General features: G+C 51.4%; 1 protein-coding gene across 3 annotated transcripts in view; it reads left to right on the top strand.

Annotated features, from left to right (window-relative positions):
- Positions 1 to 27,992, top strand: part of POPDC2 (popeye domain cAMP effector 2) — an 84,367-nt gene that overhangs the window by 31,994 nt on the left and 24,381 nt on the right. For 2 of the 3 annotated variants that reach the window (XM_075334843.1, XM_075334845.1), the window contains exons 3-4: positions 4,999 to 5,107; positions 5,662 to 6,150. In XM_075334843.1, the coding sequence (XP_075190958.1) occupies positions 4,999 to 5,107; positions 5,662 to 6,117 (565 nt within the window). In that variant the 3' untranslated portion in view covers positions 6,118 to 6,150. The remainder of the gene's footprint in view (positions 1 to 4,998; positions 5,108 to 5,661; positions 6,151 to 27,992) is intronic. The other variant, XM_075334844.1, reaches the window with a different exon arrangement.

Genomic DNA, 27,992 nt, shown 5'->3' with positions numbered 1-27,992 from the left:
ATTGGGCACCTTCATAAAAACCAAATCTATTCCCATCACTTGTTTATTGTCACCAGGAAACCAATATAACTGCACAACATATAGAAATAAACATTCCTGACATAAAAACAAAACCCAAAAAATGAGTGCCCAATATCGCCCCCTTTCTTTCTGATGACCCTCAGCAGCCACCATCCATAGATCCTGTCATTGCTTGATCTGTTTACATCAACATTGCGTGCAGCAGCCCCCACAGCCTCCAGACACCACAGCCTCCAGCCACCACAGCCTCCAGACACCACAGCCTCCAGACACCGCAGCCTCCAGATACCACAGCCTCCAGCCACCGCAGCCTCCAGATACCACAGCCTCCAGCCACCGCAGCCTCCAGATACCACAGCCTCCAGCCACCGCAGCCTCCAGATACCACAGCCTCCAGACACCGCAGCCTCCAGATACCACAGCCTCCAGACACCACAGCCTCCAGCCACCACAGCCTCCAGACTCCACAGCCTCCAGCCACCGCAGCCTCCAGATACCACAGCCTCCAGACACCGCAGCCTCCAGATACCACAGCCTCCAGACACCACAGCCTCCAGCCACCACAGCCTCCAGACTCCACAGCCTCCAGACATCACAGCCTCCAGCCACCACAGCCTCCAGCCACCACAGCCTCCAGCCACCGCAGCCTCCAGCCACCACAGCCTCCAGCCACCACAACCTCCAGACACCACAGCCTCCAGCCACCACAGCCTCCAGACACCACAGCCTCCAGCCACCACAGCCTCCAGACACCACAGCCTCCAGACACCACAGCCTCCAGCCACCACAGCCTCCAGACACCACAGCCTCCAGATACCACAGCCTCCAGCCACCACAGCCTCCAGACACCACAGCCTCCAGCCACCACAGCCTCCAGATACCACAGCCTCCAGCCACCACAGCCTCCAGATACCACAGCCTCCAGCCACCACAGCCTCCAGACACCACAGCCTCCAGCCACCACAGCCTCCAGACACCACAGCCTCCAGACACCACAGCCTCCAGATACCACAGCCTCCAGCCACCGCAGCCTCCAGCCACCACAGCCTCCAGCCACCACAGCCTCCAGCCACCACAACCTCCAGCCACCACAGCCTCCAGCCACCACAGCCTCCAGACACCACAGCCTCCAGCCACCACAGCCTCCAGACTCCACAGCCTCCAGCCACCACAACCTCCAGCCACCACAGCCTCCAGCCACCACAGCCTCCAGCCACCACAACCTCCAGCCACCACAGCCTCCAGCCACCACAGCCTCCAGACTCCACAGCCTCCAGCCACCACAGCCTCCAGACACCACAGCCTCCAGCCACCACAGCCTCCAGCCACCACAGCCTCCAGACTCCACAGCCTCCAGCCACCACAACCTCCAGCCACCACAGCCTCCAGCCACCACAGCCTCCAGCCACCACAACCTCCAGCCACCACAGCCTCCAGACTCCACAGCCTCCAGCCACCACAACCTCCAGCCACCACAGCCTCCAGACACCACAGCCTCCAGCCACCACAACCTCCAGCCACCACAGCCTCCAGCCACCACAACCTCCAGCCACCACAACCTCCAGCCACCACAGCCTCCAGCCACCACAACCTCCAGCCACCACAGCCTCCAGCCACCACAACCTCCAGCCACCACAGCCTCCAGCCACCACAGCCTCCAGACTCCACAGCCTCCAGCCACCACAGCCTCCAGACTCCACAGCCTCCAGCCACCACAGCCTCCAGACTCCACAGCCTCCAGCCACCACAGCCTCCAGACACCACAGCCTCCAGCCACCGCAGCCTCCAGACACCGCAGCCTCCAGCCACCACAGCCTCCACACACCACAGCCTCCAGCCACCACAGCCTCCAGCCACCACAGCCTCCACACACCACAGCCTCCACACACCACAGCCTCCAGCCACCACAGCCTCCAGCCACCACAGCCTCCACACACCACAGCCTCCACACACCACAGCCTCCAGCCACCACAGCCTCCAGCCACCACAGCCTCCAGACACCACAGCCCCCAGACACCACAGCCTCCAGCCACCACAGCCTTCAGACACCACAGCCTCCAGACACCACAGCCTCCACACACCACAGCCTCCAGACACCGCAGCCTCCAGCCACCACAGCCACCACAGCCTCCAGACACCACAGCCGCCAAACACCACAGCCTCCAGCCACCACAGCCTCCAGCCACCACAGCCTCCAGACACCACAGCCTCCAGACACCACAGCCTCCAGACACCACAGCCTCCAGACACAACAGCCTCCAGACACTGCTCCCAGAGGTGGACTGTTTTCCCTCCCTGTAGATCTCACATTTTATGAGGGACCACAGGTTCTCTATGGGGTTCAGATCAGGGGAACAAGGGGGCCATGTCATTATTTTCTCATCTTTTAGACCTTTACTGGCCAGCCGCGCTGTGCAGTAGTTGGATGCATGTGATGGAGCATTGTCCTGCATGAAAATCATGTTTTTCTTGAACGATAGCGACTTCTTCCTGTACCACTGCTTGAAGAAGTTGTCTCCAGAAACTGGCAGTAGGTCTGGGAGTTGAGCTTCACTCCATCCTCAACCCAAAAAGATCCCACAAGTTGATTTTTGATGATTCCAGCCCATACCAGTGCCCACCTCCACCTTGCTGGCGTCTGAGTGGGAGTGGAGCTCTCTTTACTGATCCAGCCTCTGGCCCATCCATCTGCCCATCAAGAGTCACTCTCATCTCATCAGTCCATAAAACCTGTGAAGAATCAGTCTTCAGATATTTCTTGGCCCAGTCTTGAGGTTTTATCTTCTGTTTCTTGGTCAGAGGTGGTGGTTTTCGGCCTTCCTTACCTTGGCCTGTCCCTGAGTATGGCACACCTTGTGCTTTTTGATACTCCAGTAACGTTGCAGCTCTGAAATATGGACAAACTGGTGGCAAATGGCATCTTGGCAGCTTCACGCTTGATCTTCCTCAATTCATGGGCAGTTATTTTGCGCCTTTTTTGCCCAGCGCTTCTTGCGACCCTGTTGGCTATTTGCCATGAAACGCTTGATTGTTCGGGGATCACAGTTCAAAAGTTTGGCAATTTCAAGACTGCTGCATCCCTCTGCAAGACATCGCACAATATGGACTTTTCAGAGCCCGTCCAATCTCTCTTCTGACCCATTTTACCAAAGGAAAGGAAGTTGCCTAATAATTGCGCACCCCTTATATAGGGTGTTGTGTCATTACACCGCACCCCTCCTCATTACAGAGATGCACATCACGGGATTTACTTCATTGGTAGTTGGCTCTCGGCCTATACAGCGCGGAGTAGGACGACATGTATAAAAAGTATCATGTGATCACAATACTCATCTGCCTAATAATTCTGCACACAATGTAATTTTGGTTAATAATTGACTGAAAACGGAAGAAAAACCTTCAGATGTGTTTGTATACAGAGCGGAGGGAAAAACATGCAGATGTGTCTGTATAGAGAGCAGAGGGAAAAACCTGCAGATGTGTCTGTATAGAGAGTGGAGGGAAAAACCTGCAGATGTGTCTATATAGAGAGCAGAGGGGTAACCTGCAGATGTGTCTGTATAGAGAGTGGAGGGAAAAACCTGCAGATGTGTCTGTATAGAGAGCGGAGGGGAAAACCTGCAGATGTGTCTGTATAGAGAGTGGAGGGAAAAACCTGCAGATGTGTCTGTATAGAGAGTGGAGGGAAAAACCTGCAGATGTGTCTGTATAGAGAGCGGAGGGAAAAACCTGCAGATGTGTCTCTATAGAGAGTGGAGGGAAAACGTGCAGATGTGTCTGTATAGAGAGTGGAGGGAAAAACCTGCAGATGTGTCTATATAGAGAGCGGAGGGAAAAACCTACAGATGTGTCTGTATAAAGAGGGAGGGAAACTAAGTGTTTAAACTGTATATGCTGCAGATTATTACACCACTGACCTCTCTGCAGAGCATCGCTCCTCCATATGACAGACACATAGAGATGTATCCTGCAGATTATTACAGCATTGACCTCTCTACAGAGCATCGCTCCTCCTCATGACAGATTCATAGATGTATCCTGCAGATTATTACAGCATTGACCTCTCTGCAGAGCATCGCTCCTCCTCATGACAGACACATAGAGATATATCCTGCAGATTATTACAGCATTGACCACTCTGCAGAGCATCGCTCCTCCTATGACAGACACATAGAGATGTATCCTGCAGATTATTACAGCATTGACCTCTCTGCAGAGCATCGCTCCTCCTATGACAGACACATAGAGATGTATCCTGCAGATTATTACACCTCTGACCTCTCTGCAGAGCATCGCTCCTCCTATGACAGACACATAGAGATGTATCCTGCAGATTATTACAGCATTGACCTCTCTGCAGAGCATCGCTCCTCCTCATGACAGACACATAGAGATGTATCCTGCAGATTATTACACCTCTGACCTCTCTGCAGAGCATCGCTCCTCCTCATGACAGACACATAGAGATGTATCCTGCAGATTATTACAGCATTGACCTCTCTGCAGAGCATCGCTCCTCCTCATGACAGACACATAGAGATGTATCCTGCAGATTATTACACCTCTGACCTCTCTGCAGAGCATCGCTCCTCCTCATGACAGACACATAGAGATGTATCCTGCAGATTATTACACCTCTGACCTCTCTGCAGAGCATCGCTCCTCCTCCTGACAGACACATAGAGATGTATCCTGCAGATTATTACACCTCTGACCTCTCTGCAGAGCATCGCTCCTCCTCATGACAGACACATAGAGATGTATCCTGCAGATTATTACAGCATTGACCTCTCTGCAGAGCATCGCTCCTCCTATGACAGACACATAGAGATGTATCCTGCAGATTATTACAGCATTGACCACTCTGCAGAGCATCGCTCCTCCTATGACATTCATGTAGAGATGTATCCTGCAGAGTATCACACCTGTGGTCTTTGCACCTCTGCAGCTCATCGCTCTCGCGTGTCTGTGTCGCAGGGTGAAGGTGAGCCTGGACGGCCAGTTCTTACACTACATCTTCCCGTACCAGTTCCTGGATTCTCCGGAGTGGGAGTCTCTGCGGCCCTCGGAGGAAGGAACATTCCAGGTGAGGACGATGGAGACTTCGCTCCAGTGTAAATGTATAATTTCCTGTACCGATATATCCAGCTGCCCTCGCCCCCCGCCGCTCCAGCTCAGCACTGCTGCACCGGAGACTTCACAACAGCATCGGGTGACCACTGCAGCCAATCTCGTGCCATCTACATCAGCTTCATTACTGAGCACAGTGATTGGCTGCAGTGATCACATGATGTTGTCGTGACATCACCATGATGCCATCAAGAAAGAGCGGGGCCGCAGTGCTGAGCCGGCGCTGGAGCGGCAGGGGCCGAGGACTGGTGGCTTTATATTCATATACAATAAGCGTTGTATACCCCTTTAAATTATATTCTGATCTGTCAGTGACCGGGGGTGGGGCTGTGACTACCTCTTATATAGAGGCTGTGGATCAGACCATTATTCACAGGCTTCTTACTGTGACCACCAGAGGGCAGTGATTGGCCTGTGGACTGAGGCCCCGCCCCTGCGGAGCTGTCACTATTGATCAGGATGATGGGGGGAGTATTGTCAGCCTCAGCCCATTGCTTTGTCTTCCTCCAGGTGACGCTGACAGCGGAGACGGACAGCACGTACATCAGCTGGCCCCGGAAGAAGCTGTACCTCCTGCTGGCGCGGGAGAAGTACATCGCCCGCCTCTTCTCTGCACTCCTCGGCTTTGACATCTCTCAGAAACTCTATGCTCTGAATGACAAGCTCTTTGCTAAGTTCGGCCTCCGCTTTGACATCCGTCTGCCCAGCCTCTACCATGTCCTGGGGCCATCGCCGGAGGCTGATATCGGACCGGTCACAGAGCATCTGGTCTCCCACCTCCCTCAGGCCGCCCCGGCCCCCCAAAGGGCTCCTGCCAACCTTCCTCACCAGCCAGTGGCAACCAGGGGCTGTCGGCCGGAGAGTGGCAATCTGGGTGAGGACTCCAGTAGCCTCATTCTAGAGGACTTTGCGGAGCTGCCTGGTTCCTTTACGGATTATGTGAGCGAGGGGGAGTATATGAAGTGAGAGGGGGCGAGGCAGCTGGTATGGGCCCACCCTGTAAGTACCACCCTGCCTGCCTGGGACGTGTCTTTCTGTTTTTGTGTGTGACACCAGCTGGGAACGTTTCCGCGTGGTGTGTAGTGGCCATACATGGGTCCATGCTCATTGTCAAGTGCCCTAGGTGTAGAGTGAGGGCCCCAATGCCCGTCATACCCAACAGATGTCCCCATGTGCAGCAGGTGGCACATTTCAGGATAAACAAAAGCATTTTTTGGGCCTAGAGTTTCATTTGCCCCTTCCATATCTTAGTATTTTTTTGAGACCCCCAATTTCTTGCACATACAGTACATCCTGCTTCACCCCGGGGCGCATACATCCTGCTTCATCCTCGCAGCACATACATCCTGCTTCCTCCTCGGGGAACATACATCCTGCTTCCTCCTCGGAGCACATACATCCTGCTTCATCCTCGCAGCACATACATCCTGCTTCCTCCTCGGGGAACATACATCCTGCTTCATCCTCGGGCCACATAAATCCTGCTTCCTCCTCGGGGCACATACATCCTGCTTCATCCTCGCAGCACATACATCCTGCTTCATCCTCGGAGCACATACATCCTGCTTCCTCCTCGGAGCACATACATCCTGCTTCATCCTCGGGGAACATACATCCTGCTTCATCCTAGGGGCACATACATCCTGCTTCCTCCTCGGAGCACATATATCCTGCTTCCTCCTCGGGGCACATACATCCTGCTTCATCCTTGGGGCACATACATCCTGCTTCCTCCTCGGAGCACATATATCCTGCTTCCTTCTCGGGGCACATACATCCTTCGTCATCCTCGGTGCACATACATCCTTCCTCCTCGGTGCACATACATCCTGCTTCATCCTTGGAGCACATACATCCTGCTTCATCCTCGGGACACATACATCCTGCTTCATCCTCGGAGCACATACATCCTGCTTCATCCTCGGAGCACATACATCCTGCTTCCTCCTCACAGCACATACATCCTGCGTCATCCTCGGAGCACATACATCCTGCTTCATCCTTGGGGCACATACATCCTGCTTCCTCCTCAGAGCACATATATCCTGCTTCCTCCTCGGTGCACATACATCCTGCTTCATCCTCGGAGCACATACATCCTGCTTCATCCTCGCGGCACATACATCCTGCTTCCTCCTCGGAGCACATACATCCTGCTTCATCCTCGGAGCACATACATCCTACTTCCTCCTCGGAGCACATACATCCTACTTCCTCCTCGGAGCACATACATCCTGCTTCCTCCTCGGAGCACATACATCCTGCTTCCTCCTCGGAGCAAATACATCCTGCTTCATCCTCGGGGAACATACATCCTGCTTCATCCTTGGGGCACATACATCCTGCTTCCTCCTCGGAGCACATATATCCTGCTTCCTCCTCGGGGCACATACATCCTGCGTCATCCTTGACGCACATACATCCTTCCTCCTCAGTGCACATACATCCTGCTTTATCCTTGGAGCACATACATCCTGCTTCATCCTCGGGGCACATACATCCTGCTTCATCCTCAGAGCACATACATCCTGCTTCATCCTCAGAGCACATACATCCTGCTTCATCCTCACAGAACATACATCCTGCTTCATCCTCAGAGCACATACATCTTGCTTCATCCTCACAGAACATACATCCTGCTTCATCCTCGGAGCACATACATCCTGCTTCCTCCTCGGAGCACATACATCCTGCTTCATCCTCGGGGAACATACATCCTGCTTCATCCTAGGGGCACATATATCCTGCTTCCTCCTCGGAGCACATATATCCTGCTTCCTCCTCGGGGCACATACATCCTGCTTCATCCTTGGGGCACATACATCCTGCTTCCTCCTCGGAGCACATATATCCTGCTTCCTTCTCGGGGCACATACATCCTTCGTCATCCTCGGTGCACATACATCCTTCCTCCTCGGTGCACATACATCCTGCTTCATCCTTGGAGCACATATATCCTGCTTCATCCTCGGGACACATACATCCTGCTTCATCTTCGGAGCACATACATCCTGCTTCATCCTCGGAGCACATACATCCTGCTTCATCCTCGGAGCACATATATCCTGCTTCCTCCTCACAGCACATACATCCTGCGTCATCCTCGGACCACATACATCCTGCTTCATCCTTGGGGCACATACATCCTGCTTCCTCCTCAGAGCACATATATCCTGCTTCCTCCTCGGTGCACATACATCCTGCTTCATCCTCAGAGCACATACATCCTGCTTCATCCTCGCGGCACATACATCCTGCTTCCTCCTCGGAGCACATACATCCTGCTTCATCCTCGGAGCACATACATCCTACTTCCTCCTCGGAGCACATACATCCTGCTTCCTCCTCGGAGCACATACATCCTGCTTCCTCCTCGGAGCAAATACATCCTGCTTCATCCTCGGGGAACATACATCCTGCTTCATCCTTGGGGCACATACATCCTGCTTCCTCCTCGGAGCACATATATCCTGCTTCCTCCTCGGGGCACATACATCCTGCGTCATCCTTGACGCACATACATCCTTCCTCCTCAGTGCACATACATCCTGCTTTATCCTTGGAGCACATACATCCTGCTTCATCCTCGGGGCACATATATCCTGCTTCATCCTCGGAGCACATACATCCTGCTTCATCCTCGGAGCACATACATCCTGCTTCATCCTCACAGAACATACATCCTGCTTCATCCTCAGAGCACATACATCTTGCTTCATCCTCACAGAACATACATCCTGCTTCATCCTCGGAGCACATACATCCTGCTTCATCCTCGGAGCACATACATCCTGCTTCATCCTCACAGAACATACATCCTGCTTCATCCTCAGAGCACATACATCTTGCTTCATCCTCACAGAACATACATCCTGCTTCATCATTGGAGCACATACATCCTGCTTCATCCTCATGGCACATACATCCTGCTTCATCCTCGGAGCACATACATCCTGCTTCCTCCTCACAGCACATACATCCTGCGTCATCCTCGGAGCACATACATCCTGCTTCATCCTCGGAGCACATACATCCTGTGTCATCCTTGGGGCACATACATCCTCCTTCCTCTTCAGAGCACATATATCCTGCGTCATCCTCAGAGCACATACATCCTGCGTCATCCTCAGAGCACATACATCCTGCGTCATCCTCAGAGCACATACATCCTGCTTCATCCTCGGGGCACCAATGCCCGTCATACCCAACAGAAGTCCCCATGTGCAGCAGGTGGCACATTTCAGGATAAACAAAAGCATTTTTGGGCCTAGAGTTTCATCTGCCCCTTCCATATCTCAGTATTTTTTTGAGAACCCAAATTTCTTGCACATACAGTACATCCGGCTTCATCCTAGAGGCACATACACCCTGCTTCATCCTCGGGGCACATACATCCTGCTTCATCCTCGGAGCACATATATCCTGCTTCCTCCTCACAGCACATACATCCTGCATCATCCTCAGGGAACATACATCCTGCTTCATCCTCGGGGCTCATACATCCTACTTCATCCTCAGGGCACATACACCCTGCTTCCTCCTCGGGGCACATACATCCTGCTTCATCCTTGGGGCACATACATCCTGCTTCCTCCTCAGTGCACATACATACTGCTTCATCCCTGGAGCACATACATCCTGCTTCATCCTCAGGGCATATACATCCTGCTTCCTCCGCAGCGCACATACATCCTGCTTCGTCCTCGGGGCACATACATCCTGCTTCCTCCTCAGTGCACATACATACTGCTTCATCGCTGGGGCACATACATCCTGCTTCATCCTCAGGGCACATACATCCTGCTTCCTCCGCAGCGCACATACATCCTGCTTCATCCTCGGGGCACATACATCCTGCTTCATCCTCGGGGCAAATACATCCTGCTTCCTCCTCAGGGCACATACATACTGCTTCATCCCCGGGGCACATACATCCTGCTTCATCCTTGGAGCACATACATCCTGCTTCATCATCGGAGCACATATATCCTGCTTCGTCCTCGGGGCACATACATCCTGCTTCCTCCTCAGTGCACATACATACTGCTTCATCCCTGGGGCACATACATCCTGCTTCATCCTCAGGGCACATACATCCTGCTTCCTCCGCAGCGCACATACATCCTGCTTCATCCTCGGGGCACATACATCCTGCTTCATCCTCGGGGCAAATACATCCTGCTTCATCCTCGGGGCACATACATCCTGCTTCATCCTCGGGGCAAATACATCCTGCTTCCTCCTCAGGGCACATACATACTGCTTCATCCCCGGGGCACATACATCCTGCTTCATCCTTGGAGCACATACATCCTGCTTCATCATCGGAGCACATATATCCTGCTTCATCCTCGCAGCACATAAATCCTGCATCATCCTGGGAGCACATACATCCTGCTTCATCCTCGGAGCACATACATCCTGCTTCATTCTCGGAGCACATACATCCTGCTTCATTCTCGGCGCACATACATCTTCAGGGCACATATATTCTGCTTTCTCCTCGGAGTAAATACATCCTGCTTCCTCCTTGGAGCACATACATACTGTTTCATCCTCGGGGCACATACATTGTCAGGGCACAGACAAACTTCTTCATCCTCGGGGCACATACATCCTGCTTCATCCTCGGGACACATACATACTGCTTCATCCTCGGGACACATACATACTACTTCATCCTCGGGGCACATACATTCTCGGGGCACATACATCCTGCTTCACTCTCGGGGCACATACATTCTGCTTCACTCTCGGGGCACATACATTCTGCTTCATCCTCAGAGCAAATATATCCTGGTTCATCCTTGGAGCACATACACCCATGGATGGTATGTTTTAGAGTTAGTACAATTACATTTCTATTACTCCCGAGACTTGAGGAACAATAAGGCATATGCTCCACTGATCCTGCAGGGGGCGCTGCTGTCACTGGAAACTAGAAAGAAAAAACTGGCCAGTATGAGTATCCCAGGCATGATGTCTCCAATCCATGGAATGGCTTCATACACTGAGGAGCCGAAGGGTAACAATGTTTTGCACTTTTGTCTTTCAGGCCCCATATCTCACCATCCACTACAGCTTTTTTTTTTTTTATTATTATTATTATTATTTTATAGAGCACTATTAATTCCATGGTGCTGTACATGAGAAGGGGCTACATATAGAATACATATACAAATTACAATAGACAGACTAGTACAGAGGGAAGAGGACCCTGCCCTTGCGGGCTTACATTCTGTAGGATACTGGGGAGGAGACAGTAGGTGGGGCGGCAGCTCCACTGGTGGTGGTGAGGTGGCAGTACCGGCACGGTGGTGAGGCGGCAGCTCCGGCAATGGTGTGGTGGTAGTTCCGGCACGGTGGTGAGGCGGCAGCCCTGGCGGTGGTGTGGTGGTAGTACCGGCACGGTGGTGAGGCAGTGGGGTAATTGGAGATTATAGGCATTTCTGAACAGATGAGTTTTCAGGTTCCGTTTGAAGTTTGCAAGTGTAGTAGATAGTCTGACGTGTTGAGGCAGCGAGTTCCAGGAGACTGGGGATGCTCGGGAGAAGTCTTGGAGTCGGTTGCGTGAGGAGCGAATGAGAGAGGAGGAGAGAAGGAGATCTTGGGAGGACCGGAGGTGACGTGTTGGGGTGTAGCGGGAGATTAGGTCAGAGATATATGGAGTAGACAGATTATGGACGGCTTTGTAGGGCAGTGTTAGTAGTGTGAATTGGATACGGTGGAGGATTAGGAGCCAGTGGAGGGACATGCAGAGGGGAGAAGCGGGGTGGTATTTAGGAGAGAGGTGGATCATTCCGGCAGCAGAATTAAGGATGGACTGGAGAGGGGCGAGCGTGTTGGCAGGGAGGCCACAGAGGAGGATGTTACAGTAGTCGAGGCGGGAGATTATGAGGGCAGCACTAGCATTTTTGTAGATTGGGAATTGAGGAAGGGACGGATTCTGGAAATGTTTTTGAGTTGAAGACGGCAGGAGGTGGTGAGGGATTGGATGTGTGGTATGAAGGACAAGGCAGAGTCAAAGGTCACTCTGAGGCACCAAACGTTGTGTGCTGGCGAGAGCATGGTGTTATTTATTGTAATAGATAGATCAGGTGGAGAGTGCAGGGGAGACGGAGGAAAGATGATTAGTTCAGTTTTGGCCACATTGAGCTTTAGGAAGCGAGAGTAGAAGAAGGAAGATATAGCAGATAGACACTCCGGGATTCTGGACAGCAGAGATGTGACATCTGGGCCAGAGAGGTAGATCTGAGTGTCATCGGCATATAGGTGGTATTGGAAGCCATGGGACTTTATGAGTTGTCCCAGGCCAAATGTATAGATAGAAAAAAGTAAGGGTCTCAGGACTGAGCCTTGAGGGACGCCAACAGAGAGAGAACGGGATGAAGAGGTTGTGTGAGAGTGGGAGACACTAAAAGTGCGGTTGGAGAGGTATGAAGAGATCCAAGAGAGGGCGAGGTCTCTGACACCAAGGGAAGAGAGGGTCTGTAGTAGCAGGGAGTGGTCAACAGTGTCAAAGGCTGAGGACAGGTCTAGATGTAGGAGTACAGAGAAGTGGTTGTTGGCTCTGGCAGTAAGTAAGTCATTCGTGATTTTAGTCAGGGCAGTTTCGGTGGAATGATGAGGACGGAAGCCGGACTGTAGGTTATCAAAGAGAGCGTTAGAGGAGAGGTGGGAGGAAAGTTCAGCATGGACGTGCTGTTCCAGGAGATGGGAGTAGTGATATGAGGTGATAGCTGGTAGCAGAGGTTGGGTCGAGGGAAGGTTTCTTTAGGATGGGTGTGACTGTTGTGTGTTTAAAGGGAACCTGTCATCAGGAATTTGGCTTTCAACCTAAACGTTTCCCCCTCTGCAGCTCGTGGGCTGCATTCTAGGAAGGTTTTTGTACTTTTTGTGCCCCTTTTTAAACCAAAATAAACACTTTATAAACTTGTACCTTTCTGTTTGAAAATCTTGTTAATTTTCCATGGGGGCGGGCCGTGTGGCGTCCGTTGCTGTAGCTTACGCCGTCCCCCATGCTCCAAATCATGCCTCATAACACCGCCCACTGCGCCGAGGTCCCGTGCACGCCGGGACACCTAGTGACGTGGTCGCAGGCACGAGAGTATGGGCGGCGCTGTGATTGCATCGCAAGTGCCCGCCCATACTCTCGTGTGCGCGCTCTCCCCTCTGTACGTCGCTCAGATCCTCTGCTTCTCCTGTGCTCCGCTCCTCCCATCTATTTCCTGCTGCAGGGTACGATGGGAAGGAGGTGACGTCGGGCCGGCGCAGAACGCTGGAGGCAGTGGGGAAAGGGCGGGCACGAGAGTATGGGCGGGCACTTGCGATGCAATCACAGCGCCGCCCATACTCTCGTGCCTGCGACCACGTCACTAGGTGTCCCGGCGTGCACGGGACCTCGGCCGCAGTGGGCGGCGTTATGAGGCATGATTTGGAGCATGGGGGACGGCGTAAGCTACAGCAACGGACGCCACACGGCCCGCCCCCATGGAAAATTAACAAGATTTTCAAACAGAAAGGTACAAGTTTATAAAGTGTTTATTTTGGTTTAAAAAGGGGCACAAAAAGTACAAAAACCTTCCTAGAATGCAGCCCACGAGCTGCAGAGGGGGAAACGTTTAGGTTGAAAGCCAAATTCCTGATGACAGGTTCCCTTTAAAGGCAGAAGGGAAGGTACCAGAGGTTAAAGATAGGTTGAAAAGATGGGTTAAAGCTGGAATTAGGATAGTGGTGAGGTTGGGGAGGAGGTGGGATGGGATGGGGTCAAGTGCGCAGGTGGTGAGGTGCGAGCTCTCCTTCGGTGATGGTGGGGAGGAAGTTTATGGGGGAGGAGCAGTGGTCTGTTATATGAGGGGGTTGTGGTGACTGAGCAGAAAGGACTTGCCTGGTTTGGTCGATCTTATCTTTGAAATATGTGGCAAAGTCTTCTGCGGAGATGAGGGAGGTTGGAGGGGGCAGTGGTGGGCGAAGGAGGGAGGTGAAAGTATTAAATAGCTGTTTGGGGTTGAGGGATAAAGATGATACAAGGGTTCTGAAGTAATCCTGTTTAGCAGCGGTGAGGGCCGAGCGAAATGTGTGAAATGCATATTTTAATGTGGTGAGACGTGAGCTCTGAGCGTGAGATGACCTGCATCTTATAGACCTTCATCTTATAGACCTTCATCTTATAGACCTTCATCTTATAGACCTTCATCTTATAGACCTTCATCTTATAGACCTTCATCTTAAGCCAGCTTTACACCTTACAATTAGGTGTGCGATCTCGTATGCGATGTGACACGCCCAGGTCGCATACGGGATCTTATGAGATTGCACGTAGGTCGTTCATTTGCTGTCACACGAGCGTTAGTAGCCTATGTTAAATTGGTCAATTTTGTGTGCGATCCTTTAGATCATGTGTTCTGTGACGTATGCATTGGGCACCCTTTTTTTTTTTATTTATTGTCTTGCCAAGCGTGTGTAATGTGTAGGGATGCGTTTTTACTATGTCATCTGCCATTCAGCTCTGCTACATGGCCGCTAACAGCAGACACAGACAGCCATGTAGCAGAGCTGAATGGCAGATGACAGCAGACACAGACAGAGCCGCACTGTCAGAATGAACTCGGGTGAACCTCACCCGACTTCATTGTCATGCTGCGGCTCTGTCTGTGTCGCGTCCTGATTAGCGGTCACCTGTGAAGGACTCACCGGTGACCGCTAATCTCCTAAGTAACTGAAGTTAGCAGCCCTCTCTCATATACTCACCGATCCCCGATCCCCGGCGCTGCACGGCATTCACACTGCTCTGGCGGCTTTTACTGTTTTGAAAAAGCCGGCCGCCCATTAAACAATCTCCTATTCCCTGCTTTCCCCGCCCACCGGCGCCTATGATTGGTTACAGTGAGACACGCCCCCACGCTGAGTGACAGCTGTCACACTGCACCCAATCACAGCAGCCGGTGGGCGTGTCTATACTGTGCAGTGAAATAAATAATTAAATAATTTAAAAAAACGGCGTGCGGTCCCCCCTAATTTTAAAAACCAGCCAGATAAAGCCATACGGCTGAAGGCTGGTATTCTCAGGATGGGGAGCTCCACGTTATGGGGAGCCCCCCAGCCTAACAATATCAGCCAACAGCCGCCCAGAATTGCCGCATACATTATATGCAGAAAAAACAAAAAGCCAGCACCAAATGTGCACTGCGGCACTAAACATTCCAAACTGTACTTATTTTAAAAATTTTGAGATTTTTGGCAAAAAATTGCAATTTCTTGAGCTGCTTCGCCACGTCACGGCAAATCTCATTTGAAGCAGTCCTACACTAAAATATTCTTATAAAATGTGCCATACGGCCTCACATATGAATAGTAGAACTGCTCATAGCAGCACTCACCTGGTCTATTTCAATCCCGTACCCATGACTGAGTCATGGCTGTGGGCGGGACAGGTCCAAGCAAATGCTGCATGAAGTAAATAGTCTGTGGACAGGGCCTGATGACTGAATGTGAACAGTCACCAACCGCTTATTTTTTTTTTTTTATAATAAGTACAGTTTGGAATGTTTAGTGCTGTAGTGCACATTTGGTGCTGGCTTTTTGTTTTTTATACATTATATGCGACAGTTCTGGGACTGTACCCGGCTCTTCCCGATTTGCCCTGGTGCGTTGGCAATCGGGGTAATAAGGAGTTATTGGCAGCCCATAGCTGCCACTAAATCCTAGATTAATCATGTCAGGCGTCTCCCCGAGATTCCTTCCATGATTAATCTGTAAATTACAGTAAATAAACACACACACCCGAAAAAATCCTTTATTAGAAATAAAACACACAAACACATTCCCTGGTTCACCACTTTAATCATCCCCAAAAAGCCCTCCATGTCCGGCGTAATCCAGGATGGTCCAGCGTCGCATCTAGCGCTGCTGCATGGAGGTGACCGGAGCTGCAGAAGACACCGCTGCTCCGGTCACCTCCATACAGCAAATGAAGACGCTATCAGCTGAGCTGTCACTGAGGTTACCCGCTGTCACTGGATCCAGCGGTGGATCCAGCGGTGGCCGCGGGTAACCTCAGTGACAGCTCAGCTGATCGCGCTACTCACCTCAGTTGCTGACTGGAGCTGACCGGAGCGGCGGTGAGTAGTGCGATCAGCTGAGCTGTCACTGAGGTTACCCGCGGCCACCGCTGGATCCAGTGACAGCGGGTAACCTCAGTGACAGCAGCTGATCGCGCGGCTGTCTTCATTAGCTGCGTGGAGGTGACAGGAGCGGCGGTGTCTTCTGCAGCTCCGGTCACCTCCATGCAGCAGCGGTGGAAGCGACGCTGCATCATCCTGGATTACGCCGGACAAGGAGGGCTTTTTGGGGCTGATTAAAGTGGTGAACCAGGGAATGTGTGTGTGTGTTTTATTTCTAATAAAGGATTTTTTCGGGCGTGTGTTTATTTACTGTAATTTACAGATTAATCATGGAGGGTGTCTCATAGACGCCTGACATGATTAATCTAGGACTTATTGGCAGCTATGGGCTGCCAATAACTCCTTATTACCCCGATTTGCCAACGGCACCAGGGCAAATCGGGAAGAGCCGGGTACAGTCCCAGAACTGTCGCATATAATGTATGCGGCAATTCTGGGCGGCTGTTGGCTGATATTGTTAGGCTGGGGGAATCCCCATAACGTGGAGCTCCCCATCCTGAGAATCCCAGCCTTCAGCCGTATGGCTTTATCTGGCTGGTTTTAAAATTAGGGGGGACCGCACGCCGTTTTTTTTAATTATTTAATTATTTATTTCACTACACAGTATAGACACGCCCACCGGCTGCTGTGATTGGGTGCAGTGTGACACCTGTCACTCAGCGTGGGGGCGTGTCTCACTGTAACCAATCATAGGCGCCGGTGGGCGGGGAAAGCAGGGAATAGGAGATTGTTTAATGGGCGGCCGGCTTTTTCAAAACAGTAAAAGCCGCCGGAGCAGTGTGAATGCCGTGCAGCGCGGCGCCGGGGATCGGGGATCGGTGAGTATATGAGAGGGGGATAGACTGACATGGACAGAGAGTGAGGGACAGAGATAGTGACCGACTGACAGAGATTAGTGCATGACAGACATTGTGAGGCGCTTCAGAACGCAGCTTTTCAGCTGCGCTCTGAAGCGGACCTTTTTTAAGCTGCGGTGCAGAGCGCACACCTCCGCACATAGCCTCAGACACCAAAATCGTATGAGGGATGTCACACGTTACAATTCACTAGTTTCGTACTACCAAACGTCCAATGTATGAGGAATAAACGGCGTGTATGCGATCACCGTATTTTCGTTCAATATCGATCGCATGTAGGTTTCACACGCAAACACATCACGAACGATGCCGGATGTGCGTCACTTACAACTTGACCCCGACTACGGATTGAAAGATCTATTGAAGTGTGTAAAGCAGGCTTTATAGACCTTCATCTTATAGACCTTCATCTTATAGACCTTCATCTTATAGACCTTCATCTTATAGACCTTCATCTTATAGACCTTCATCTTATAGACCTTCATCTTGGCTTCTCAGACAGAAATGTTACTGCAGCTATTCAGCATATGATTATGTAACGCCCCGTGACCTCGGCTGCGACCGCCGAGTCGCTCGGGTCCGGGCTCGTGAGTGTCGGTGGCTCGAGCGCCTCCAAACCCGGGGGTCACGTCACTCTGGAAGGGTGTAGTGGAGGTGCACGCAGGGGTTGTGGCGTGGTTTTATTGTAAAGTTCGTGACGCCACCCACAGGTTGTGGTGATGGTGGACACCACCGCTGCAGTAAAGGTGCAGGGAAATCCCGGGAGCGGTGTAGGGGCGCAGCTTGGTGTTAACCCCTCCGTGGGTAGGGGCTGTTGGTCCCGAGGCCCGGTAGTAAGGGCCGGGGTGCAGGGGCAGTATTGCGGTGCAGCGCGGTGCGGTGCCTGATGGCACTGGTGTACTCACGATTAAACCACACGAGAGTCACTGGTAAACCAAACGGGGTGACGAACGGGGCCCGCAGCCGGCTGCAGTTTCTCCAGATAGGTTAGTAATGTCCGCCTTTCTCCTGCACCTGTATGTGATCTTGGCTACCGTGCCTGGGCAATGGTAGCCCGCTCCCCGGCGTATATGTCGTAGGAGCCCGTTTGCCCGCAGATGCTGGCCCTTGGATCTCTGGCCTCTGGCGGTGGCTACTATCCAGACGGGTTGGGCTGTTGCCTTCAATCGGGACTTAGGTGGGAATGAACCCCTGAGGTCCAGATCACAATCAGTTGATTTGACTATGGTGGTGGCTTATAGCCTAGTTCGGGGTCTGAGTACCCTGCCTGGTGCTCCCGTATGCAGTTAGCTCCCCGGTTCGGTTCCGGCGGGCCACTACCCTGTCACGGTCCCTTACGGTTCCGCTGGTCGTATTTCCGGTCTCCTGCAGGCGGCCACTACCGTCTGCCTGCCTGACTGATCTGGGGTCCTAGGCTCCAACCCAGGCCCCACACAGAACTGAGCTCCACTCTCTTCCAAACCTCAAACTCCACTAACTCCTAGTGTTTTCCTGCCTCAGGCCAGCAGACTCCTCGGAGGGCGTGTCTTTCTGCCTGACTCCGCCCACCTGGTGTGCCTGTCTGACTCTGAGGGAGGCAATCAGGTCTTTTGGTTGACAGTTGGAACCTTACTGGGGTAGGGGTGTATGTGGTGAGTGTAATGACCTGTGACCCCTGGGGTGTCCAGGGCGTCACAATTATTCTGCAGATTCTCATCAGTCACTGCATTGTTACTATATTGTAAAACCACCTTTGGCTTTCACCCCTCCTTCTGCGCATGTTCTTCATCAGACACAAGCATGTCTCCACTGAAATCTGATTCCGGGTCTCTTCTCCACGTTCCCAGTGTTGGTGTATACTGGTCAGGTCTCTTCTCCACGTTGCCAGTGTTGGTGTATACTGGTCAGGTCTCTTCTCCACGTTCCCAGTGTTGGTGTATACTGGTCAGGTCTCTTCTCCATGTTCCCAGTGTTGGTGTATACTGGTCAGGTCTCTTCTCCATGTTCCCAGTGTTGGTGTATACTGGTCAGGTCTCTTCTCCATGTTCCCAGTGTTGGTGTATACTGGTCAGGTCTCTTCTCCATGTTCCCAGTGTTGGTATATACTGGTCAGGTGTCTTCTCCATGTTCCCAGGGTTGGTGTATACTGGTCAGGTCTCTTCTCCACGTTCCCAGTGTGGGTGTATACTGGTCAGGTCTCTTCTCCATGTTCCCAGTGTTGGTGTATAATGGTCAGGTCTCTTCTCCACGTTCCCAGTGTTGGTGTATACTGGTCAGGTCTCTTCTCCACATTCCCAGTGTTAGTGTATACTGGTCAGGTCTCTTCTCCACGTTCCCAGTGTGGGTGTATACTGGTCAGGTCTCTTCTCCATGTTCCCAGTGTTGGTGTATACTGGTCAGGTCTCTTCTCCATGTTCCCAGTGTTGGTGTATACTGGTCAGGTCTCTTCTCCACATTCCCAGTGTTAGTGTATACTGGTCAGGTCTCTTCTCCACGTTCCCAGTGTTGGTGTATACTGGTCACGTCTCTTCTCCACGTTCCCAGTGTTGGTGTATACTGGTCAGGTCTCTTCTCCATGTTCCCAGTGTTGGTGTATACTGGTCAGGTCTCTTCTCCATGTTCCCAGTGTTGGTGTATACTGGTCAGGTCTCTTCTCCATGTTCCCAGTGTTGGTGTATACTGGTCAGGTCTCTTCTCCACGTTCCCAGTGTTGGTGTATACTGGTCAGGTCTCCTCTCCATGTTCCCAGTGTTGGTGTTTACTGGTCAGGTCTCTTCTCCACGTTCCCAGTGTTGGTGTATACTGGTCTCGTCTCTTCTCCACGTTCCCAGTGTTGGTGTATACTGGTCAGGTCTCTTCCCCATGTTCCCAGTGTCGGTGTATACTAGTCAGGTCTCTTCTCCACGTTCCCAGTGTTGGTGTATACTGGTCAGGTCTCTTCTCCACGTTCCCAGTGTTGGTGTATACTGGTCAGGTCTCTTCTCCACGTTCCCAGTGTTGGTGTATACTGGTCAGGTGTCTTCTCCGCGTTCCCAGTGTTGGTGTATACTGGTCAGGTCTCTTCTCCACATTCCCAGTGTTGGTGTATACTGATCAGGTCTCTTCTCCATGTTCCTAGTGTTGGTATATACTGGTTAGGTCTCTTCTCCACGTTGCCAGTGTTGGTGTATACTGGTCAGGTCTCTTCTCCACGTTGCCAGTGTTGGTGTATACTGGTCAGGTCTCTTCTCCACGTTTCCAGTGTTGGTGTATACTGGTCAGGTCTCTTCTCCACGTTCCCAGTGTTGGTGTATACTGGTCAGGTCTCTTCTCCACGTTGCCAGTGTTGGTGTATACTGGTCAGGTCTCTTCTCCACGTTCCCAGTGTTGGTGTATACTGGTCAGCTCTCTTCTCCATGTTCCCAGTGTTGGTGTATACTGGTCAGATCTCTTCTCTACGTTCCCAGTGTTGGTGTATACTGGTCAGGTCTCTTCTCCATGTTCCCAGTGTTGGTGTATACTGGTCAGGTCTCTTCTCCATGTTCCCAGTGTTGGTGTATACTGGTCAGGTCTCTTCTCCATGTTCCCAGTGTTGGTGTATACTGGTCAGGTCTCTTCTCCATGTTCCCAGTGTTGGTGTATACTGGTCAGGTCTCTTCTCCATGTTCCCAGTGTTGGTGTATACTGGTCAGGTCTCTTCTCCATGTTCCCAGTGTTGGTGTATACTGGTCAGGTCTCTTCTCCACGTTCCAAGTGTTGGTGTATACTGGTCAGGTCTCTTCTCCATGTTCCCAGTGTTGGTGTATACTGGTCAGGTCTCTTCTCCATGTTCCCAGTGTTGGTGTATACTGGTCAGGTCTCTTCTCCACGTTCCCAGTGTTGGTGTATTCTGGTCAGGTCTCTTCTCCATGTTCCCAGTGTTGGTGTATACTGGTCAGGTCTCTTCTCCATGTTCCCAGTGTTGGTGTATACTGGTCAGGTCTCTTCTCCACGTTCCCAGTGTTGGTGTATACTGGTCAGGTTTCTTCTCCACGTTCCCAGTGTTGGCGTATACTGGTCGGGTCTCTTCTCCACGTTCCCAGTGTTGGTGTATACTGGTCAGGTCTCTTCTCCACGTTGCCAGTGTTGGTGTATACTGGTCAGGTCTCTTCTCCACGTTTCCAGTGTTGGTTTATACTGGTCAGGTCTCTTCTCCACGTTCCCAGTGTTGGTGTATACTGGTCAGGTCTCTTCTCCATGTTCCCAGTGTTGGTGTATATTGGTCAGGTCTCTTCTCCACGTTCCCAGTGTTGGTGTATACTGGTCGGGTCTCTTCTCCATGTTCCCAGTGTTGGTGTATACTGGTCAGGTCTCTTCTCCATGTTCCCAGTGTTGGTGTATACTGGTCACGTCTCTTCTCCATGTTCCCAGTGTGGGTGTATACTGGTCAGGTCTCTTCTCCATGTTCCCAGTGTTGGTGTATACTGGTCGGGTCTCTTCTCCATGTTCCCAGTGTTGATGTATACTGGTCAGGTCTCTTCTCCACGTTCCCAGTGTTGGTGTATACTGGTCAGGTCTCTTCTCCATGTTCCCAGTGTTGGTGTATACTGGTCAGATCTCTTCTCCATGTTCCCAGTGTTGGTGTATTCTGGTCAGGTCTCTTCTCCACGTTCCCAGTGTTGGTGTATACTGGTCAGGTCTCTTCTCCACGTTCCCAGTGTTGGTGTATTCTGGTCAGGTCTCTTCTCCATGTTCCCAGTGTTGGTGTATACTGGTCAGGTCTCTTCTCCATGTTCCCAGTGTTGGTGTATACTGGTCAGGTCTCTTCTCCATGTTACCAGTGTTGGTGTATACTGGTCAGGTCTCTTCTCCACGTTCCCAGTGTTGGTGTATACTGGTCAGGTCTCTTCTCCACGTTCCCAGTGTTGGTGTATACTGGCCAGGTCTCTTCTCCACGTTCCCAGTGTTGGTGTATACTGGTCGGGTCTCTTCTGCACGTTCCCAGTGTTGGTGTATACTGGTCAGGTCTCTTCTTCTGTTCCCAGTGTTGGTGTATACTGGTCAGTTCTCTTCTCCATGTTCCCAGTGTTGGTGTATACAGGTCGGGTCTCTTCTCCATGTTCCCAGTGTTGGTGTATACTGGTCAGGTCTCTTCTCCATGTTCCCAGTGTTGGTGTATACTGGTCAGGTCTCTTCTCCATGTTCCCAGTGTTGGTGTATACTGGTCGGGTCTCTTCTCCATGTTCCCAGTGTTGGTGTATACTGGTCAGGTCTCTTCTCCATGTTACCAGTGTTGGTGTATACTGGTCAGGTCTCTTCTCCATGTTCCCAGTGTTGGTGTATACTGGTCAGGTCTCTTCTCCACGTTCCCAGTGTTGGTGTATATTGGTCAGATCTCTTCTCCACGTTCCCAGTGTTGGTGTATACTGGTCAGGTCTCTTCTCCACGTTCCCAGTGTTGGTGTATACTGGTCAGGTCTCTTCTCCACGTTCCCAGTGTTGGTGTATACTGGTCAGGTCTCTTCTCCACGTTGCCAGTGTTGATGTATACTGGTCAGGTCTCTTCTCCGCGTTCCCAGTGTTGGTGTATACTGGTCAGGTCTCTTCTCCATGTTCCCAGTGTTGGTGTATACTGGTCAGGTCTCTTCTCCACGTTCCCAGTGTTGATGTATACTGGTCAGGTCTCTTCTCCACGTTCCCAGTGTTGGTGTATACTGGTCAGGTCTCTTCTCCACGTTCCCAGTGTTGGTGTATACTGGTCAGGTCTCTTCTCCACGTTCCCAGTGTTGGTGTATACTGGTCAGGTCTCTTCTCCATGTTCCCAGTGTTGGTGTATACCGGTCAGGTCTCTTCTCCACGTTCCCAGTGTTGATGTATACTGGTCAGGTCTCTTCTCCATGTTCCCAGTGTTGGTGTATACTGGTCAGGTCTCTTCTCCATGTTCCCAGTGTTGGTGTATACTGGTCAGGTCTCTTCTCCATGTTCCCAGTGTTGGTGTATACTGGTCAGGTCTCTTCTCCATGTTCCCAGTGTTGGTGTATACTGGTCAGGTATCTTCTCCACGTTCCCAGTGTTGGTGTATACTGGTCAGGTCTCTTCTCCATGTTCCCAGTGTTGGTGTATACTGGTCAGGTCTCTTCTCCACGTTCCCAGTGTTGGTGTATACTGGTCAGGTCTCTTCTCCATGTTCGCAGTGTTGATGTATACTGGTCAGGTCTCTTCTCCCTGTTCCCAGTGTTGGTGTATACTGGTCAGGTCTCTTCTCCACGTTCCCAGTGTTGTTGTATACTGGTCAGGTCTCTTCTCCATGTTACCAGTGTTGGTGTATACTGGTCAGGTCTCTTCTCCATGTTCCCAGTGTTGGTGTATACTGGGCAGGTCTCTTCTCCATGTTCCCAGTGTTGGTGTATACCGGTCAGGTCTCTTCTCCACGTTCCCAGTGTTGGTGTATACTGGTCAGGTCTCTTCTCCAGGTTCCCAGTGTTGGTGTATACTGGTCAGGTCTCTTCTCCAGGTTCCCAGTGTTGGTGTATACTGGTCAGGTCTCTTCTCCATGTTCCCAGTGTTGGTGTATACTGGTCAGGTCTCTTCTCCATGTTCCCAGTGTTGGTGTATACTGGTCAGGTCTCTTCTCCATGTTCCCAGTGTTGGTGTATACTGGTCAGGTCTCTTCTCCATGTTCCCAGTGTTGGTGTATACTGGTCAGGTCTCTTCTCCATGTTACCAGTGTTGGTGTATACTGGTCAGGTCTCTTCTCCATGTTCCCAGTGTTGGTGTATACTGGTCAGGTCTCTTCTCCACGTTGCCAGTGTTGGTGTATACTGGTCAGGTCTCTTCTCCATGTTCCCAGTGTTGGTGTATACTGGTCAGCTCTCTTCTCCATGTTCCCAGTGTTGGTGTATACTGGTCAGATCTCTTCTCTACGTTCCCAGTGTTGGTGTATACTGGTCAGGTCTCTTCTCCATGTTCCCAGTGTTGGTGTATACTGGTCAGGTCTCTTCTCCATGTTCCCAGTGTTGGTGTATACTGGTCAGGTCTCTTCTCCATGTTCCCAGTGTTGGTGTATACTGGTCAGGTCTCTTCTCCATGTTCCCAGTGTTGGTGTATACTGGTCAGGTCTCTTCTCCATGTTCCCAGTGTTGGTGTATACTGGTCAGGTCTCTTCTCCATGTTCCCAGTGTTGGTGTATACTGGTCAGGTCTCTTCTCCACGTTCCAAGTGTTGGTGTATACTGGTCAGGTCTCTTCTCCATGTTCCCAGTGTTGGTGTATACTGGTCAGGTCTCTTCTCCATGTTCCCAGTGTTGGTGTATACTGGTCAGGTCTCTTCTCCACGTTCCCAGTGTTGGTGTATTCTGGTCAGGTCTCTTCTCCATGTTCCCAGTGTTGGTGTATACTGGTCAGGTCTCTTCTCCATGTTCCCAGTGTTGGTGTATACTGGTCAGGTCTCTTCTCCACGTTCCCAGTGTTGGTGTATACTGGTCAGGTTTCTTCTCCACGTTCCCAGTGTTGGCGTATACTGGTCGGGTCTCTTCTCCATGTTCCCAGTGTTGGTGTATACTGGTCAGGTCTCTTCTCCACGTTGCCAGTGTTGGTGTATACTGGTCAGGTCTCTTCTCCACGTTTCCAGTGTTGGTTTATACTGGTCAGGTCTCTTCTCCACGTTCCCAGTGTTGGTGTATACTGGTCAGGTCTCTTCTCCACGTTTCCAGTGTTGGTTTATACTGGTCAGGTCTCTTCTCCACGTTCCCAGTGTTGGTGTATACTGGTCAGGTCTCTTCTCCATGTTCCCAGTGTTGGTGTATACTGGTCAGGTCTCTTCTCCACGTTCCAAGTGTTGGTGTATACTGGTCAGGTCTCTTCTCCATGTTCCCAGTGTTGGTGTATACTGGTCAGGTCTCTTCTCCATGTTCCCAGTGTTGGTGTATACTGGTCAGGTCTCTTCTCCACGTTCCCAGTGTTGGTGTATTCTGGTCAGGTCTCTTCTCCATGTTCCCAGTGTTGGTGTATACTGGTCAGGTCTCTTCTCCATGTTCCCAGTGTTGGTGTATACTGGTCAGGTCTCTTCTCCACGTTCCCAGTGTTGGTGTATACTGGTCAGGTTTCTGCTCCACGTTCCCAGTGTTGGCGTATACTGGTCGGGTCTCTTCTCCACGTTCCCAGTGTTGGTGTATACTGGTCAGGTCTCTTCTCCACGTTGCCAGTGTTGGTGTATACTGGTCAGGTCTCTTCTCCACGTTTCCAGTGTTGGTTTATACTGGTCAGGTCTCTTCTCCACGTTCCCAGTGTTGGTGTATACTGGTCAGGTCTCTTCTCCATGTTCCCAGTGTTGGTGTATATTGGTCAGGTCTCTTCTCCACGTTCCCAGTGTTGGTGTATACTGGTCGGGTCTCTTCTCCATGTTCCCAGTGTTGGTGTATACTGGTCAGGTCTCTTCTCCATGTTCCCAGTGTTGGTGTATACTGGTCACGTCTCTTCTCCATGTTCCCAGTGTGGGTGTATACTGGTCAGGTCTCTTCTCCATGTTCCCAGTGTTGGTGTATACTGGTCGGGTCTCTTCTCCATGTTCCCAGTGTTGATGTATACTGGTCAGGTCTCTTCTCCACGTTCCCAGTGTTGGTGTATACTGGTCAGGTCTCTTCTCCATGTTCCCAGTGTTGGTGTATACTGGTCAGATCTCTTCTCCATGTTCCCAGTGTTGGTGTATTCTGGTCAGGTCTCTTCTCCACGTTCCCAGTGTTGGTGTATACTGGTCAGGTCTCTTCTCCACGTTCCCAGTGTTGGTGTATTCTGGTCAGGTCTCTTCTCCATGTTCCCAGTGTTGGTGTATACTGGTCAGGTCTCTTCTCCATGTTCCCAGTGTTGGTGTATTCTGGTCAGGTCTCTTCTCCATGTTCCCAGTGTTGGTGTATACTGGTCAGGTCTCTTCTCCATGTTCCCAGTGTTGGTGTATACTGGTCAGGTCTCTTCTCCATGTTACCAGTGTTGGTGTATACTGGTCAGGTCTCTTCTCCACGTTCCCAGTGTTGGTGTATACTGGTCAGGTCTCTTCTCCACGTTCCCAGTGTTGGTGTATACTGGCCAGGTCTCTTCTCCACGTTCCCAGTGTTGGTGTATACTGGTCGGGTCTCTTCTGCACGTTCCCAGTGTTGGTGTATACTGGTCAGGTCTCTTCTTCTGTTCCCAGTGTTGGTGTATACTGGTCAGTTCTCTTCTCCATGTTCCCAGTGTTGGTGTATACAGGTCGGGTCTCTTCTCCATGTTCCCAGTGTTGGTGTATACTGGTCAGGTCTCTTCTCCATGTTCCCAGTGTTGGTGTATACTGGTCAGGTCTCTTCTCCATGTTCCCAGTGTTGGTGTATACTGGTCGGGTCTCTTCTCCATGTTCCCAGTGTTGGTGTATACTGGTCGGGTCTCTTCTCCATGTTACCAGTGTTGGTGTATACTGGTCAGGTCTCTTCTCCATGTTCCCAGTGTTGGTGTATACTGGTCAGGTCTCTTCTCCACGTTCCCAGTGTTGGTGTATATTGGTCAGATCTCTTCTCCACGTTCCCAGTGTTGGTGTATACTGGTCAGGTCTCTTCTCCACGTTCCCAGTGTTGGTGTATACTGGTCAGGTCTCTTCTCCACGTTCCCAGTGTTGGTGTATACTGGTCAGGTCTCTTCTCCGCGTTGCCAGTGTTGATGTATACTGGTCAGGTCTCTTCTCCGCGTTCCCAGTGTTGGTGTATACTGGTCAGGTCTCTTCTCCATGTTCCCAGTGTTGGTGTATACTGGTCAGGTCTCTTCTCCACGTTCCCAGTGTTGATGTATACTGGTCAGGTCTCTTCTCCACGTTCCCAGTGTTGGTGTATACTGGTCAGGTCTCTTCTCCACGTTCCCAGTGTTGGTGTATACTGGTCAGGTCTCTTCTCCACGTTCCCAGTGTTGGTGTATACTGGTCAGGTCTCTTCTCCATGTTCCCAGTGTTGGTGTATACCGGTCAGGTCTCTTCTCCACGTTCCCAGTGTTGATGTATACTGGTCAGGTCTCTTCTCCATGTTCCCAGTGTTGGTGTATACTGGTCAGGTCTCTTCTCCATGTTCCCAGTGTTGGTGTATACTGGTCAGGTCTCTTCTCCATGTTCCCAGTGTTGGTGTATACTGGTCAGGTCTCTTCTCCATGTTCCCAGTGTTGGTGTATACTGGTCAGGTCTCTTCTCCATGTTCCCAGTGTTGGTGTATACTGGTCAGGTCTCTTCTCCATGTTCCCAGTGTTGGTGTATACTGGTCAGGTCTCTTCTCCACGTTCCCAGTGTTGGTGTATACTGGTCAGGTCTCTTCTCCATGTTCCCAGTGTTGGTGTATACTGGTCAGGTCTCTTCTCCACGTTCCCAGTGTTGGTGTATACTGGTCAGGTCTCTTCTCCATGTTCGCAGTGTTGATGTATACTGGTCAGGTCTCTTCTCCCTGTTCCCAGTGTTGGTGTATACTGGGCAGGTCTCTTCTCCATGTTCCCAGTGTTGGTGTATACCGGTCAGGTCTCTTCTCCACGTTCCCAGTGTTGGTGTATACTGGTCAGGTCTCTTCTCCACGTTGCCAGTGTTGGTGTATACTGGTCAGGTCTCTTCTCCACGTTCCCAGTGTTGGTGTATACTGGTCAGCTCTCTTCTCCATGTTCCCAGTGTTGGTGTATACTGGTCAGATCTCTTCTCTACGTTCCCAGTGTTGGTGTATACTGGTCAGGTCTCTTCTCCATGTTCCCAGTGTTGGTGTATACTGGTCAGGTCTCTTCTCCATGTTCCCAGTGTTGGTGTATACTGGTCAGGTCTCTTCTCCATGTTCCCAGTGTTGGTGTATACTGGTCAGGTCTCTTCTCCATGTTCCC

This window comes from Anomaloglossus baeobatrachus, chromosome 2 (assembly GCF_048569485.1).
Source record: "Anomaloglossus baeobatrachus isolate aAnoBae1 chromosome 2, aAnoBae1.hap1, whole genome shotgun sequence".
Classification (NCBI taxonomy): domain Eukaryota; kingdom Metazoa; phylum Chordata; class Amphibia; order Anura; family Aromobatidae; genus Anomaloglossus; species Anomaloglossus baeobatrachus.
Note: the sequence above shows the minus strand (reverse complement) of the source record. Positions and strands in the feature narration are given on the sequence as shown.